The 18170-nt window shown below is 33.6% G+C and overlaps 1 protein-coding gene across 2 annotated transcripts in view; it reads left to right on the top strand.

Moving 5' to 3' along the window:
- Positions 1-14592, top strand: part of LOC149084809 (C-terminal-binding protein-like) — a 100214-nt gene extending 85622 nt beyond the window's left edge. Inside the window, exons 6-9 of one of the 2 annotated variants that reach the window (XM_089232545.1) lie at positions 491-697; positions 4158-4382; positions 10030-10161; positions 12532-14592. In XM_089232545.1, the coding sequence (XP_089088671.1) occupies positions 491-697; positions 4158-4382; positions 10030-10161; positions 12532-12893 (926 nt within the window). In that variant the 3' untranslated portion in view covers positions 12894-14592. The remainder of the gene's footprint in view (positions 1-490; positions 698-4157; positions 4383-10029; positions 10162-12531) is intronic. The other variant, XM_089232546.1, reaches the window with a different exon arrangement.
- The last annotated feature ends 3578 nt before the right edge of the window (positions 14593-18170 follow it).

Genomic DNA, 18170 nt, shown 5'->3' with positions numbered 1-18170 from the left:
CAACTGCTTCTAGAAGGGGACACCATTACCCATTGATAAGGGATAATTCTAGGTTGTGTTGTCGCAGAGAGTTTTTCTCCAATAGGGTTGGGAATAAATGGAATAGCTTACCTCCAGGGGTCATGAATTCCAACATGATTGAAACGTTTAAAAAGAAATAATATAAACATATTAGGATAAATCGAGAAGCTACCCATACTTTGAAGAGACAACCATGATTTATGTGCAGTATATTTATATTTTATCATAATTATTGGTTTTTTATTGCTCTTATTGGGTTGCTGTATTTTTTATATAATTTAGATATATATTCAACATCCATATTTTTGATGGGCATCTTTTTTTCAGCCACCTCATTGGGCATTTTGTCTGTTGTGGCCTTTGTGTTTGTATTTATTTATTCAATGTTAATTGACACATTGAGTTTGTTGAATAATTACAGAGAGAGAAAGAGAGATCATTTATTGTTTTGGAACATTCATTTACTTAGGTATAGCAGTATGCAATGTACCTGGCTATGGTGTAGAAGAAGTAGCAGATACAACTTTGTGCCTCATTCTTAATTTGTATCGCCGCATGTATTGGTTAGCAAATATGGTTAGAGAAGGCAAGAAATTCCAGGGTCCAGAACAAGTTCGTGAAGCAGCTCAGGGATGTGCTAGAATAAGGGGAGATACACTTGGCATTGTAGGACTAGGTAAGTAATTAAATTTGCATTTACAATATGGAAAATAAAACAGATAGATTTACAGGTCCATAAGAGAGCTGAAGTTCACTTAGCTTATAAGTATAATGAAAATATTGTTTTTTAAGAGCCTTTATATTATTCAAAGAGGTTTATAAATTTCAGCTGAGTCTCTTAAATTTGTATAAATGCTCACATTCATTAAGAACATGTCAGTTTTTTCTTTTTCATTCACAAGGTTTGCCTTTTGTGTTGCTTGAATAGCAACTTCTTTATTGTTCACATGAGCCTGCTTTCATTTATAAATGAAGTTTTGTGCATGAAGCAGATTTTTTAGATCCTACTGATGTGATTTTCAGGTTGAAATCATTCAATGGAAAAAAATTTACGATGGTGACAGTTTCCAGAAATCAATGCTTATTTCATCAATTGGAACTTTAACTAAAAAAAGGAATCACTTTGAGCACTATTTAACACTTAACCTCTTTAATGTTCTTGTTCTTGCTCCTTCTTTCAATAAAATGTATTTTTTCCTCCCTAATGCAAGTCCACTAAAAGTAGAAACCTGGGGTTTTAGTGAAAAGAGGGGAAAAAGATTATTCTGGTTACATTATTTTTACATACTTGCACAAACAAGTTTTAGCGATTCAATAACAAAGATGATGTGGTATATAAAAATGGGGGCGAGTATGATTGAATATTAGTCATTACAGTAGGTAGCGATTTTTTGCCAAGAAACAAGTATTTGATATCTCATTTGTTTCTCGTATTAGAACAAGACTCATTTTTTTAAACGACAGATTTTAAAAATTCTTACATTAGGGACTGTTTATGTAGCTTCATTGGTAAAACTGTTGCATCAGAGCCATGGGTGAACAAGCATCCATAGTATTTTTTGCCATGCATCCGAGCATACCAGAATTTTTTTAAAAATCAGAATTTTTTTACATGGAGCTCGATCCAAGCACTATGTCTGATCTTCTCGAATGCTTCTGAATTTAATCCTCTCCACTTTAACTGAGCATTTAGATCCTAGCATAAATATGTGACATTGAATGGAACATATATCAAACAAAAATACTAAATAAGAAATTGATCCTCAAGTGTATTCATCTTGTCAAAAAAGAACTATTGGGTATAATGCTGTGGTGGTCGAGTGGTTATAGTGCCAGACTCGTGATGCGAGGATCCGGGTTCGAACCCCACAGTGGTGGTCGGCTGAAGTTGGTTTTCTGTGGTTCCCAACTTCAAGGCGCAAATGCGAGCCGATCTCCCCGTTAAAAAGTCTCGCCACAGTGAGCAACAGTCCTACAACGGTAAATCATTCAACCATAACACTTCACTCATACTTAGAAAAACTGGGGGCAGATGACAGCACTGCACATAACAATAATTACACAGAAACAAACTTTACGTCAGGTTGCACTACACGTACACGCACATTCCCGCATGTACCGATTCGTTGGGGGGTTCCGCGGGGGGGGGGGGGGTGTGCATGTGTGGTGTAGCAGTAGTAGGTAGGGCCTCCAAAAAATGGCTCGGGATCCATGATGTTCTTAAGTCAGCCACCTCGTTGGGCAATTTGCCTGTTGTGGCGTTGTATTTGTATTTGTATAATGTAATGGACAGGTAACTATATAATGTGTAATAAACTGCTAGCAAACTATATATAATGACTAATAAACTGCTATCAAACTATATAATGACTAATAAACTGCTAGCAAACTATATAATGCCTAATAAACTGCTAGCAAACTGAATAATGCTGAATTATCATAGTTGTAAACTTGTATCTGGTCCATGAGTCCAAGCCCATTTAGTATTTACCACTATCTTGCTAAGACATATAAAAATATTAGATTTGAGCCCCTCCTCTACCCACAATATTTTTAAGCCCTCCCAATGTTTTCAATAACTTTACACCTTCACATATTGTACTTGATATTAATTCTATTTGATAACGCACTAGTCAGTTTGAAATTCTCTCTCCATGAAATTATTCTAATGTATGACCCCTCAAGCAAAGACACACATAGAAAAAAAGGGAAAAGGGGATTTATACTGAAAAACATGTTTTTATCTGCTTACACCAAAAATGCTCAAGGTTACATTTTTACCTCAAATTGGTAATTTACCTCAAACCCTTGGCAAGCAAAAGAATGGTGTTTGTATTTCTTCCATAGAACTCCTGATGTAATATTATGTCAAAAACATCATCTCCTGATGGTTTGAATTAGTGACATAGTTGCTTTTTTGAGATGAAGTTTTTGAAATAACATAGAGATGGCATATGTGTATATTCTAGGTTTTTTCTCCTTTCATTATTCTGTATTCTCTGACAGGTTTGTTTGTACTGTGTTCTCCCCTTTCTTCGATTCCAATTGGATCTATGCAATGTTTGAATGTCATTCATTTTCACCAAAGTTTAATAAATAAATTCTCATCTAATGCTGAAAAAAGAAGGAGATTTTTCTGCTTGAGCAGAGAAAGAAGCATATCACCAACTATTTTGACAGTTAGAAGGTTAACAACAGACTTTGAATGATTATGTGACATATAAATATAGTTTAATATAGTTTTCATCTTGCCTCTGAATACATAAAATTATATCACAGTCTGCACAGGGCTTGCTGTTGTCCACCTTAGAACTTGTTGAACGCAGTTACTTTAGAAACTTGTTGTAATGTCTACACCAGTGGTTTTCATTGCTATTTTATCACAAGTAATGGGTGTATTGAGCATATTTTTTGTTGGTTACGATTTTGTGGTGTTGATCTTTGTGAACAACGGATATTTCATCATTTTATCTTCTCCATATCAAGAGAAGCCATTTCTTGAGTGGCCTTCTCTTATCACATCCGATCATCTTTTCCTCTCTCTTTTCTTCGCCTGGTCCAGTTGCTCCTCTACCTCTGCTCTTAGGTCCCCACCCTGACTTCTGACGCTTGGCCACTTGCAGGGTGCCTTCTCATGTGTGAAACAAAAAGTACATAAATGGGGAGGGGTCCATTCTAGTACATATAAATGGGTAGCACTCAATGCGATTTGACAAATTGTATAACATCTGAGGGAGAGAAATGAGTCTACTTTCAACTTCTTTAGATCTATTGAATAGCATTAAATCAGCAAATAGTATCACGAAAATGTCTTCATGGGAATGGAGTCTGACAGGGCTGCAGCTTGGAGGCATGGGATGAATTTTTTTTAATGCCATAAATTTACTTCAGAGGGGCTTTTGGAAAATTCTGGCCTGGAGGGTCTGCTAAATATCCCAGCTTATGGGCCCAGTTTCAGAATGTGGGGGCTGTGATAATGAAATTTGATTATATAAATTTTTGTCTATTTATATGATATTCAAAGCCTCTTAAATAAAAAAAAAAATATTTTTTATGACATAAATGAACAAAGTAATTTTTAAGTATATTTCTATTTCATTGATGGTGAATATGTTTTGATAAATTTATATGTTTAGGTCGTGTTGGAACTGCTGTGGCTCTGCGAGCCAAGGTGTTTGGGTTTAATGTGATATTCTATGATCCATATCTACCTGATGGAATAGAAAAATCTTTAGGATTAACTAGGGTGTACACACTGCAAGATCTTCTTTTTCAAAGTGACTGTGTATCTTTGCATTGTACTCTCAATGAACATAATCATCATTTAATAAATGAGTACACCATTAAGCAAATGAGACCTGGTAAGTAACTTTTTATGTATTATTGATTATGAAAAAGAATAAAAAAATTTGATTATTTAGCAAACATTTACTAAACTATAGATATACATAGGAATTTGATTAATTTTACACTGTTCATTCAAATTTTTACGTACTTTCCTTGAGTTTCCTATCTAATGTTAAAAAATTATCTGTTTAATTTAATTTTTCTTCAATTTTTGCCTTTTAGATTTGTGGCTTCTGATTTTGTATTTGTAATGGTATAGATTATTTGAAGTTTGAGGGGAAAAAAACAATTTCAGTACAAGCGAAAATAAATTGTTTGAAAAATCATATGATAATGTGCAATATATGCTGTAACAATCCTACATAGAGGCAAACAAGGCACCACCTTGGGCCTCACAATTTGCAAGGGCCTTTCAGATAACCATAACTACTACAAAATTTGTATTTGCATTTTTTAATGAAATCCATTCCACAAAACACTAACAACTGAAATGTATTTATAACTGTTATGAACAGAAATATGTGTATCTAAATTTTTAAAATTAAAAAAAAATTAAATCATGTGTAAAGTCTTTTGGCTCAAACAAATAAGAAAGCAAACAGCAAACAAATAATCAAATTAAATCATGTAATGGGCACTATAACAAAATAGAACAAGTCAATATTTGTTGGAAAACCTTTGGATTGTAAAACTACTTGCCATGGCATTGGCATGGATTTGATGAGCTCAATCTATGGTCACTGGTAGGGTCTTTGGACGAGAATTCCTGCCCACTATTCCCCGGAATTTTTCATTTCTGAAAAGATGGAAGCTCTCTGCTATTGTAAAGTCAAACATGCATAATACCTAATATATTTTCCACACTCATCAACACCCCTTACTTTATGGCCTTACTTAAGGGCCCCTTTTCCATGGAGAATAATTGCATAATACCCTCCAATACTTTCTTGCCTTTCCTCTCTCTGCAACTTTAATACTTAAAACTAAACTAAACGTGATTGAGAGAGGAAGTTTTATGGCTTTATGCTGCCCAATTTGGTGCATGTGAAGCTTTTCCCCGGGAAAAATTTTCATTCACAACTGAACCCCTGTTTTTTTAAGCAATCCTACATGAAAATAGAAGAGTGATTGCAGGGGGTTCTTTTTTTTACTTTCAAGTGGGATGGTCACTGACCCTGATCGATGCCAAAAAAAAACAAAAAAACAGTGATGTACAAGTTGGAGAAAAATCACTTCATATAGTTTTAGCTACAAATCTCAAATGTTTAGATGCAGTTTTTTAAAACACAATTCTTGAATACTTATTCTCTGTGTTAGTAGGTATGAATTTATAATTGTCATTAGTGATTGAGAGTGATGTGTAAGTATGTGATCAGCATAATTGGAATGAAGCCATGAAGCCATCTTAGTGCTGCATTCAAACTATACAAAAGATAAAACATTCTTTTTTCCCCTTTTCTAACTGTGGGAAAATTAGAGAAAATAAAATTTCATGCTGCATAAATTTAATTTAATTGCAACAGGAAAGATACAAAATCATGCATGTTTTTCGGAGCCTGGCCAAACTTTAATGAAATTTAGGACCTGGTGCCAAGACCACCACCAGGAGAGTCGAGTACACAAGCAGAAGTGCCAATTCACCCTTTAACGCAGAGATTTGTAAACCTTCTATGTTTAGCTGCGTGGATCATTAATATTATAATATAGATATAATAATGATACCATATTATATATATATATATATATATATATATATATATATATATAATCACAATTAATATAGTAATAATATTGTATTAATCAATTAATCATAAAATTTGGGATTTGTGTCATGAAAACGTCGTGCAATTGAAGTTTTGTGGTGCATATAAATAAAATATTTTAAGTTTAAAAAATATAAAGAGTAATTGTAAAAAGTATAAGAGTTTGTTAATTGCTCTTTTGTAATCATCCTTTACTACTCACTGTTCCATTCTTACTATATGGTTTACCTATTTGGGGTAGTGATTATTTGACTAACTTAAAACCTATTATATCACTACAGAAGAAAATTATAAGGCTAATTTTTAATGACTATTATACTCCTTCCATCACTCTCTTCAAAAGTACAGAAATCCTACCACTTAGATACTTATATTTTTATAAATCTGTGTTGCATCTCTTTAAAGGTCAATACTCCCTACCATTAATATCTACTCAATCTTCTGCTAGGCGTAATGCCACATATACATATTCTTTGCTAATTATTCACAAAAACATTAAAAAAATTCATTTCTCCTTCAAGTTTTATAATTCTCTTCCCATTGAAATTAAGAATGCTTCCTTTCTTTACACCTATAAAAAGTACCTCAAAAGATATCTATTGTCTATTGATGATATTTCCGTGCACTTATAATTTTTTTTAAAACATTTGTCCCCACACTAATTAAGTTATGGTTTTTTTCCCATTATATTTATCAATATCTTAAATATTTTGCCTTTCTGACAGTAGCTCAATTATTCAAATCATACTTATTATCTCTAATTTTGATATTTAAAAATACACCCACTATCTGTTGCCACAATGATGTTACTACTAATTTTGTTTTCTCCCTTCACCCATCTATTACTTGATATTTAACTATCAATTCCCCTCCCCCATTTATATTTGTGTTTATATACAAGTGTATACATATAGGTGTTTTTCCCCCTTCACACATTGTACTTTCTTTTTTTATCAATTACCCATCATCCAGTATGTGACAGTCATGTTCACCTTGGATGAAAAGTTGTCTCTGTTTGTGTATGTATGCTTGTACATCTCTTTTGCTAAATAAATAAAAAGAAAAAAATAAATAAAATCGAGGTGAGAATAACGTCATATAAACGGAGGGAGTTGTGCAAACAGGGTTGCACTGTAACTAAGTGATTTTGGAAATTCTGAGGAAATACAATTTCCCGTTCCCGATTCCAGAAGGCTTCAAAATGTCAGGAATTTGGAAACCCTAATCAGTGGGTTTTTTCCCTTATTCTTTTTTCACACAATTGAAAAAAAAACCCCCATCAAATTCTGATAATTTCTGGCTCTAACTTGTATATCAAGCTCAATCCATTAACACCTGATGGGATTTAAGTGAGAGCTCTCACTTCATCATTCAGAAAAGGCTTACATTATTACTAGAGCCCGGTTTACATGCGAATGCATATGCGCATATGCATCTGTACATTTTAGCATTAATACATATAAAATGTAATTAATGTATTAATGCATAAAATCAAAGAATTTTCAGAATGAGTGCATATTTTTGAAGGTCTGTTGAAGTTCAATCATTTTTTTTAATATAATTTTCAGATGAATATTGCTCATAATATTTTATAAAATTGATTTTTTCCCGCAGGTGAGATTTAGTGAGTTAATGAAGAGATGTTTTGTAATACAGTGAAACCTGTACAAAATGGAATGTCAACAGACTGAAATAATATTCCGTTTTAGACGATTTCCATTTTTATAAAGGTGCAAATAAAAGCACTAATCATTGAACAGACTATATTTTGATTCCGTTTAAGACAGGTTTCCATCTCATACAGTGTCTGTCTTAGACAGGTTTCACTGTATTTTCCAAATATGAACTGTTTTATTATAACGCTATTTTCAGAGATAGCCTCAAAAATGTTCACTTTTTTTAGAAATAACGATTTCTAGAGAATAGCTTTCATTACTGAGCAGCTACAACTAACTAGAAATTAAAAATACTTGAATAAAAAAATCTGTAGAACTTATTTGCATTTGTAGTATATACATAGGTAGGGATATTTTTTCTAAATGAATATGCACAAATGAAAAATATGCATTTTAAACATATATCTGATTTTTCTTTGCATGGTGCTTTTTTTAAGGCATACGTTTCTACTTTTTTGGTACATATTTTGGAACTTTTAACTTTTCGGAATTTTTTAGCACACATTTTGTTTCAACGCATATTTTGGCATTTTTAAGTGCACATTTGTCTATTTTTAGACCACATTTTGCCATTTTTAGTGCATATAATCCAAGCTATAGTTATTACTTTCCAGGTAGTAATGTTCAAAAACTTTTGAGCTATGTTTACAGTGATTACAGTGCTAAAATATTGATAATAGTTACATGCTTCTAGTCAAACACCAAAATCATGTGCCCTTTTCTCTCTTTCTCAGCTTGACTTCTTCTCTTGCTCAAAATCACAATTACACTTTCTTGAAAAAATTCACTTACTATTCTTTATGTGTTATTGATGTAATTCTTAGGAACTCTGTCCTACCTGTAACTGTGCCTTGGTGTTTTTAGCTCTCCATTATATTCAGATATCCTGATAGTGTCAGATTATAGAATTGTTTTGCTCTTTCCAAATATGTGCTTAACTTGCACGTAGGTCTTTTAGAAACTTTACAAATTTGGGTGTTCTCATTGACTCATTGCTGTTCTATCCAACATAACTTGAAAACGGTTAGAGATAGGACAGAGTTGCTATGATGTTTTATGCTTCAAATGGGCTCATCTACCCTACTTTTGCTTGGCAGATTAGGTAAACTCCACCCTGTATTATATGATTAAACTACATTTATCGAAACATTTTTAATCCATCTCAAAGCAAAAATAAGAATAAAAGCTTATTTAACTGCAAATAAACAAATTTCAGCTACAAGCATCAATAAATGCCGTCATTTTGCTTTATATATGCCAAGACCATGGCAGTGCATACAAATGTGTGTGTTACTATATATATAGAACCACATGGTTAAGTTTACTGTAATATCAATTTGTTTGGTCTTCCTTCCAAAAAAAAAGAATTTTAGCTGTTTATTATATTAATTAATTGAAAGAAATATAGCCATTTTTTTATATATGTAATTAGACATTTTGTACACATCAAAATGGGTAATTTCTGATGCTACAATTTGAAATTTCCTTAATGATTTATTTTTAGATGCACAGTAGACTTTCTACAATTCAGCCATACGTTAGTTCTGCCCATCCAGTAATCTCATGTTTTTAAGCAGCTTCCATCAAGCACAGAAGAAAAAAACATGTCGTGACATGTCTGTACATAGAAGTTTGTTATTTTATCAAGCTTTCTTTTCAAACTACTTTGAAAGTAGGCAATGTGAGCTAACAGAACCCTGGTCTGATTCCAGTTTTATTTATTTTTGAGTGTTGAATCTGTGCATGAAGTTCAGAGAGAATTCCAAGTTTCTTTAACCAACAGAACAAGTGCGGAAAAATTACTAATATTTTAGTTCTGAGCTGTAATCTTTGGATTGTTTTTCCACTGAGATACACAGTGTCATCATAGATGCTGGGAGGCTGTCCAAAACCAAACAAAAAGTTCATTTCAAAATCTTCCAAACCACTTTTTAACCATTCGAACAACAAAAGAAAGGTTTGAATAAACTTTAGAATAGTTTTCATTGAAGTTTCAATACACTCATTACTTTTTGAAACTTTTATAATATGTCATGGTGAAAAGTAATATTCTCATTATTTATTTTGAAAAGTTTTTATGTGTATTGCAACACATTTTACCAAGTATAAAATATGTTGATCAAATATAAACACCAAAGTGTTGCCATGCAGCAATATATTTCTTACATCACCAGATACTCATATCCAAAAAAGTAAGATGGAAATATTTTGTTTTCACCCAGGAGCATTCTTAGTTAATACAGCGCGTGGTGGTTTAGTTGATGAGAGTGCTCTAGGAGCTGCATTGAAAGATGGTCGTATCAGAGCAGCAGCCTTAGACGTCCATGAGAATGAACCTTATAACGCCTTAGCTGGTATGTATCTGAGTCTAATTTAAGTCATGCCAATGTAGAAATTATTATTATTGTAATTAGGTTCTCTATTATTTGCATCAAATTTTAAAGTGATAACATATAAATTTGATCACCCTCAAGACAGGACTTTTAATGGGTCCCTTTGTTAATAAATTTATAGTGCAAAAAAAAAAAAAACCTGTAAGATTGGTTTGGGTCTTATTAGATTGGGTCATTACTATAAGATTAGCTCAGACCTTTGGACTAGACCACTGTCATCCTTCATCATGCAGGGGTAATGTGTTCTGTAGAACAGTCTCATAATCACCAAGGTTACTTTTTGAATCCTTGGAAAACTCTGCCATACACTGAAAAAGTACTCTGGAGCATTACCTAAACTCTGAAGTCACTGTTATTCATCACTATTCCTCACGAAGCCCCTAGCAATGTTTTATGGAAGAATTAAGAAGCATTCTTAGATGATAACCATATTTTTATGGTATTCCATTTTCTTTCTCTGAGAGTGTTTTAGTTTTTTGGTTATTATTCTGTGAGAACTTTGGGTTACTGTATTTAGGTATAAATTACATCAATATTTGTTATGGGCATAATTTTCTTTCTTTCACTTTTTTTATTTCAGAAATTTTGGTGAGCAATGTTCATGTTGTAGCCTTTGTGTTTGTACAACTGAAGAAACTGTTAGAAATACTGAGAACATTGCTGATCAGAAATCATGAATTTAAATCATATTTTGTTTGCTCATGACTACAGGGAAATAAGAGCAGAAAATTTTCATCTGTCTTCCTTAAATGTAAAGTTGCTACAAAACTTTTGATCCAAGAATATATACATTAAAACCTCGTTAAGTCATCACCCTAATAAGTCGTCACTCCGGTTAAGTTGTCATTTTTCTTCAGGCCCTTCCACCTCTCATAGACAACAATGTTATTAAACCCTCGTTTACTCTTCGCTAATTTCAGTTAACTCGTCACTATAAAAAAATTTGAGAAAGTGGAACAGACTATTTTTATGGCTCCCTCTAAAAAAAGAGCTTGTTAACATCATTGCCATATGCTTAAAAGTCACCATCAAATCCTATATACCCAAATGGAACAGTTTAAGTAACAAAAGTTACGCTGGGGAAGTTCATTTGCAGACTAAGGTTTTTGGAACGTGGGGGACTGTTCAAGCTAGATCTCATTTCTGCATGGGCTCTATTGGAGAAACTGGAGAAACCGTGAGACACCCAGGCTCTGTCGCAAGAAGCAACGTAAGCACTTTGGCCTCCAGGGCATCTCCGGCAAAACCAAAATTTATTGATACGTCAAAGATTACACACAGTGCAAGGAAATCAAAAATTACGTAAATTGAATCAAATTAATCATGTCAAAGTGCAATGCGCGAACAATAAATAATCATAGAAAGCATGGACTCTACTAATTTAGGGCTTGAAATTTAAACAAAATATCTTTGTTGAAAAAAATTACACATTCTTTCCCAAGTTGGTCTTCTGTTTACTTTTCCCTGCCCAGGGCCCCTCCACCAAGTCAAAAGTGTTTGAGATTACTTTGTAGTTGTATCATGCACTACTGATGAAGAATTAAAATACTAAAATTTTAAATTTGATGTCTATGTAAAATTAATGTGCAATAGAGAGTTTTATTATGAAGAAAAGCTACTTATAGCTTTAGACTAATAGTTGTCTAAATTAAAAATTACTAGTATAAATCAAAGTGTATACAGTACATTTTACCACAATAATTTAAGTAATAAGAGATAAAAAGGTAAAAAATTGCTATTATTTACTCTATCGCGATCTATAAATTACTAAATAACTAAATGAACTAATATTACTAAATAAATATTACTAAATGAATCAAAATAACAATATTAATAAATATTGTTATTTTGATTCAGACTTTAACAAATTTCATATTACTTTAAATTTATATGATTTTCACAACATCGCTTATTGAAACTGATGGCACTACGCTTAAGCCGTCATAATTTTTCGATAACTTGAGGTGACGACTTATCGAGGTTTTACTGTATTTTCTTTGTCCCATTAAAATACTCGCAAGTTTGGATAATTTCATCTGTGTGACTGTTTATCTAGATCGAATGCAGAAGTCATTTGAGGACAAAGCTATTGATTATGCAATTTGGTCAGTTTTTAACAATTTCTTATAACAAAAAATGTATAGATAACTATGTAGTTTTTATATGAGTTGTATACCTTGAAGTTGGTTGTATTTAATGTTCGCTCTCTGCATTTTATCAGCTGTCAGCATATCATAGCTGAATCATTCCAAATAAGATGAATTATGTAAAATAAGTAGTCTAAATATAAGGATATGAGAGTTCATATTGTCATTTCTCTTTTCTTCACAGGTCCACTAAAAGATGCTCCAAATCTTATATGCACTCCTCATGCAGCATGGTATAGTGATGCAAGCTCTACTGAACTGCGGGAAATGGCTGCAGGAGAAATAAGGAGAGCTATTGTGGGACGGATACCAGACTCTCTTCGTAATTGTGTGAATAAGGAATATTTTATTAGTAGTGGATATGGTGAGGGTATCAATGGAGCAAGTGGTTATAACTATAATCCTATAGGGGTTCCTCATTCCACAACAATAGAACCTTTATCAACATCACCAGCCATCTCTGCACCTCATGCACAACCCCATTCAACACTCCAAGATACTCCAAATCATTTAACTCCAAAAGCAGAAAGTTCTGAAGTTCATTAGCCTCTTTCTTTTGCCGTGCCATGAAATTGCATCCCACCTATTTCTCTGAATCAAGTCAGGGTCATTTCATCAAGACAACTTTAACCATCTGTGTATGGTTGTTGCAGAAAGTTTCCTGGAATATTCTGACTAGACAGCGTTTTGTTTGCAACCATCCAGTCATGTGATTTAATGAGAACTGGGAAGATGTAAAATTAATGCCTTTCTCCTGCAACTAGTTGCTGAGAATTTTTTAAAATAGATTTGTAAAAAGAAATATCTGAAAAATCTGTTTTTTAAAGAATTAAGAAAATGGACTTATTCTAAATAGAGAGTCCGGCCACATCTCTATAATCCTTCTCAGTAGCAGTCTGCACCTGATACTATGCATGCTGGGCACAATATATCAAATCAAAGGATTTCTATTCAATAGATCATGTTATTTCAAGTTACTTATATGAAGTTTTTCATTAGCAGTATTTGTATGGAATTCATAAGAAACAAATTTATATGCTTGAGTTTCATGAAAATAATCCCACCAGAGAAGAAAGATGAATATTTTTTTTGCTCATCACTACAGCCTTAATAAATCAGGGAAATAAGAGCAGAAAATTTTCATCTGTCTTCCCCAAATAATAAGTTGCTACAAAACTTTTTATCAAAGAATATATATTTTCTTTCTCCCATTAAAACACTCGCAAGTTTGGATAATTTCATCTGTGTGACTGTATATCTAGATCAAGTGCAGAAGTCATTTGAGGACAAAGCTATTGATTATGCAATTTGGTCAGCTTTTAACAATTTTTTATAACAGAAAATGTATAGATAATGCAATTTTTATATGAGTTGTATACCTTGAAGTTGGTTGTATTTAATGTTTGCTCTCTGCGTTTTATCAGCTGTCAACATATCGTAGCAGAATCATTCCAAATAAGATGAATTATGTAAAATAAGTAGTCTGAGCCTGAGTTCTCTTCTTTTTTTTTTTCAAACAATTTTACCTATATATTTTTTTCATAAAGCATTTATTAGATTCAGGAAGCTTCATGTTGGCTGTGTGTCATTCAGTTTATTCCATTTTTTACTGTGCAAGTTTTAGTATTCTTTAAAAGAGGATAAATAATATCATGTGTTGGAAGAGTTTTGTTACACCTTTATCATTATTAGTTTGCAATGTCAATAGTTACTATTGTTTTGTATATTTAAAGTTTTTTGTTAATTTTTGTTAATCAAAATCGATATCTCAATTGTTTTTAAAAAGTGCAAATTTGGCATTTGCTATCAATGATAAGTTGACTGGAAACACAAAAAGCATTTGTATTTCACTTTTGCCCAATTTTTCTCATTTCCATTACAGTAAATATATATGAAATGAAGATTTTTAAAGATTAAAAAGCTAATTCATACTTATAGCCTAGATATGTTGTCTAGCTATTTTGATTAATGCATAAGTATATTTTTCTGTAATATTTCTCATGACAAATAAGTGTTCTCATTGTCTCAGGTTACGGACATTACACAAATGCTTATCTTTTGCCCATTCATTATTTTGGGTCTTTACCCAATGTATAAAGTGAGCCTAAAGAAATATTTAGTTTGTGAAGTCATGTAGTTTCAGTGGCCTGTAGTTTCCAGTCTTCATGTCCCGTTTATTCTGCCATGTGCATGTGTGAATCAAATCATTTCATGGGTGGCAGTAAAAAATAAATATTGTCTTTTACTTTTGTTTTCTGGTGCTTCATTTTAAGACTTTGATGCCTTTGTCTGCATGTGAGAATAAGAAACATTTAGTTTGAGAAGTCATACATCAAACTTATCAACAAAATTAAAAGATCTGTACAGAATTTCATTGCAGTCTATGATGTTTGTGCTTTATTTATTCTTAACTTCCTCTATTTAACAGTAGAATCATGGATAGTAGTGGATAGATAAGAATAACATATTGTCAGAAAACAAGCTTGGGTTCAGGAAAGGAAGCCATGTGTAACCAACCTCCTTTGTTCCTATGATCATGTGACTAAGGCTTTGGGAAATGGCAAAAATGTTGATGTGGTATCTTGATTTCCAGAAGGCATTCGATCGGGTCCAACATGGTAAACTCTAGGAGCATTTACATGACATTGGGATTGGGGGCAACTTGTTGAATTGGATAGAATGGTGGTCACAATGGGTTATCGTGGACGGGAAATTTTCTGATTGCAGAGGTGTCAAAAGTGGAGTCCCTCAAGGCAGTGTCCTTGGCCCCCTACTTTTTTCCCTTTTTATCAATTAACTCGATCTGGGTATCGATGGGAATGTTAGCAAATTCGCAGATGACGTGAAGCTAATGGGGGTAGTTGAGAATCAAAGTGATAGGGAGTTGCTTCAGACAAACTTAAATAAGATTGCAGCATGGGCAAATGAATGAAGCATGATATTTAGCATTGACAAGTGCATGGTCACTCATTTTGGTTTCAACAACCCACATTTCACTTACGAGTTAAATGGTATCACTATCCCAGATGCAACTAGGGTTACCGATTTAAGAATTCTCATTGACGTTCAAAGTTCTCTCTGACTCTCAAAGTTCAAAAAACCTAAGCCACTAGGCTTAGGTTTTTTGAAATTTGTTCAGCAGTGGTCAAAAAATTGAACAGAATCCTCGGTTTTATTCTCAAAAAGGTCTCTCCGCGTTCTCTTAAAGTGATCCTTCCACTTTTATGGGGCTTAGTTCGTCCTCGATTGGAGTATGCCATCAGGTTTTGAAGACCATATTTACAGAGGGACATAGACTTCATTGAGGTTGGTGCAGAGAAGAGCTATGCATGCTCTTGTTGGCACACAAGCCTTGAGCTATGAAGAAAAGTTTGATTTGTTGAAGATGCTTAAACTGGAGAAGCATGGGTGTTGGAAGGATATGATCGAAATGTTCAAAATTTTCAATGGGATGGATAGGATGGACCATGAGTTCTTAATGGAGTTCTTAATGAGTTCTTAATTCACACTTTTGGTGTATACGTCCCAGATGTGCCTACTTCTGATCTTCTCTCTTTTTTCAAGATGACATCTCTCAATAGCAGACGTACTAAGCGAGATCTATCATTCCTTCATAAAGTTCTTCACGGCAGAATCGACGACTATTATTTGACGAGCCTAATTAATATCTCCAAGACATCTCGCGAGCGACGGGTTCATAGTTCCCGAAATGTCTTTTATTTTCCTCGTACACGCACAAACATTTTAAATGCTTCTCCAATTTTGCGAGCATGCAAGCTTTATAATACAGGTGAATTCCCTGATATATTTCACAGGGATTCCATGTTCAACTAGGTACTATATGAATTTGTATATATTTTATGTTTTCTCATCTATTTTGGTCGTTTTGTCTTCCTCATATTGAATTCACAATGTTTGCTTCCGTTGCGCATATATATTTTTGTATTATACATTTGTTGATGATTTTTTCTTTAACCTGTAAATTGTTATATATTTGCTTTTCTATTGACTTCCATTACTTTTCCCATCTCTGTAATTGGGCTCAGCCTGTTGAGGTGTGTAAATAAATAAATAATATACCGTCAATCAACTGCTTCGACAAGGGGACACCGGTATTGATTAGTAAGGGACAATTCCAGGTTGTGGTGTTGCAGAGAGTTTTTCTCTAATAGGGTTGTCAATAAATGGAACAGCTTACCTCTGGGGGTTGTGAATTCTAACACGATTGTCACGTTAAAAAGAAATATGATAAACATATTAGGATCGAGAAGCTATCCATACTTAGATAAGACAACCATAATCTTTTTTATGGACAGTGTATTATAAATGTTATTAAATTTTTTTGGTTGCTATATGCTTTTTTATTGGGTATTTTGGTTATATTTGACATCAATATTTTTTATGGGTGTAATTTCTTTCAGCCACCTCGTTGGGCAATTTGCCTGTTGTGGCCTTTGTATTTGTGTAGCCTGAAATGTTCAACATTGTGCTTGAACATAGCTTTCCATTGCCAACTTGAAATGAAAAAATAATTGTTTTTCTGGTTGCTGCAAAAGTAGAAATCATTTCTTATTTTGATTGAATCACAGGTACTCATCTTCTCAATAAAGATGAGCAAAGCTTGAAATATGAATTTTTAGCAAATTTGTGATGCTTTTTGGAGCATCCTTGATTTAACAGTAACTTTTGTTTGCCCTGTGACCAAATCGGTCTTGATGTGTTCTGAACATTTGTTGAGATTTCTTGAATCTCAATTTCAAATATTTGGTGGTGGAATTGTGGGGTTGATTGGTTGGGCATTCAAAAAGGAATTCCATACATAATTACAGAATATACAAAAATACTGAAAAATACCTGGGGGCCATTCAAGTACTACGTCAGCAGATTTTTAGTCATTTTTGACCCCGTCTCACCCTGTTAGCATGGGCGGAGATACGGGGGGGGGGGAAGCCCAGCATCAAAAGTGGAGTCGACTGATCTAATGTATATATTAATTAACATCATCATCATCGTGCCCCCCCCAGCAATAATGATCGTGCCCCCCCCAGACTTCCAAGTCTATCTCCGCCTATGCCTGTTACCAAAACTCTAACCCCTCCCCGTCAGAAAAATTTCACCAGCTCTGCCCCCTACGTCGTGACGCATATCGTGTTCAGAGACAGAGAGACGTATTGCCCCTCCCCCTCCCCAAAATTTCACAATCAAAAATTTCTTTTTTGATGCAAAAAATATTTTTAAAAAAATTGAAATTTCAGATGAAAATACCTTTATATGTTGCTATAATCTATTTCTGTTAATTTCAGTTCTATTTCAAGGCTAAGAACTCAAAATTTCTTTTTAAGAAATTCATTGTGACCCACCCTCTAAGCTACACTGCTCAAAACAATTAGGGGAGCAAGCAAAAAAGTGAAGAAAACCGTGCGAGACAGCCACGTATTGGCATACAATGGATGGTACACGCGTATCAATGCGCAATACAGAAAAAAGACGTAAAAAAATTTGGAATTAAGCTTTAATTCTTTGAAAATATGGAAAAAACATGAAAAGATGATTTAGGGCAACAATTTGGTTACATGTAAACGATAAAAAAAAGTACTGTTTAGACATGATGCACGAGTTTTAATAGGGCGTGTGGTCTCCTCGAACAGCTAAGACTGCTGCACACCTGTTTGCCATGGATGCGATGAAGTTATCGATCAGACTTTGGGGAATACTGTTCCACTCCTCAAGAAGTGCAATCTGCAAGTCTCGGACAGTAACAGACGGCCTTGGTCGCGCAGCAATGCGTCGTCCGAGCATGTCCCAATGCTCGATTGGATTCAG

Source organism: Pholcus phalangioides, unplaced genomic scaffold (assembly GCF_987345545.1).
Source record: "Pholcus phalangioides strain wild (caught in Gottingen) unplaced genomic scaffold, Ppha-v1.0 ptg000007l_1, whole genome shotgun sequence".
Classification (NCBI taxonomy): domain Eukaryota; kingdom Metazoa; phylum Arthropoda; class Arachnida; order Araneae; family Pholcidae; genus Pholcus; species Pholcus phalangioides.
Note: the sequence above shows the minus strand (reverse complement) of the source record. Positions and strands in the feature narration are given on the sequence as shown.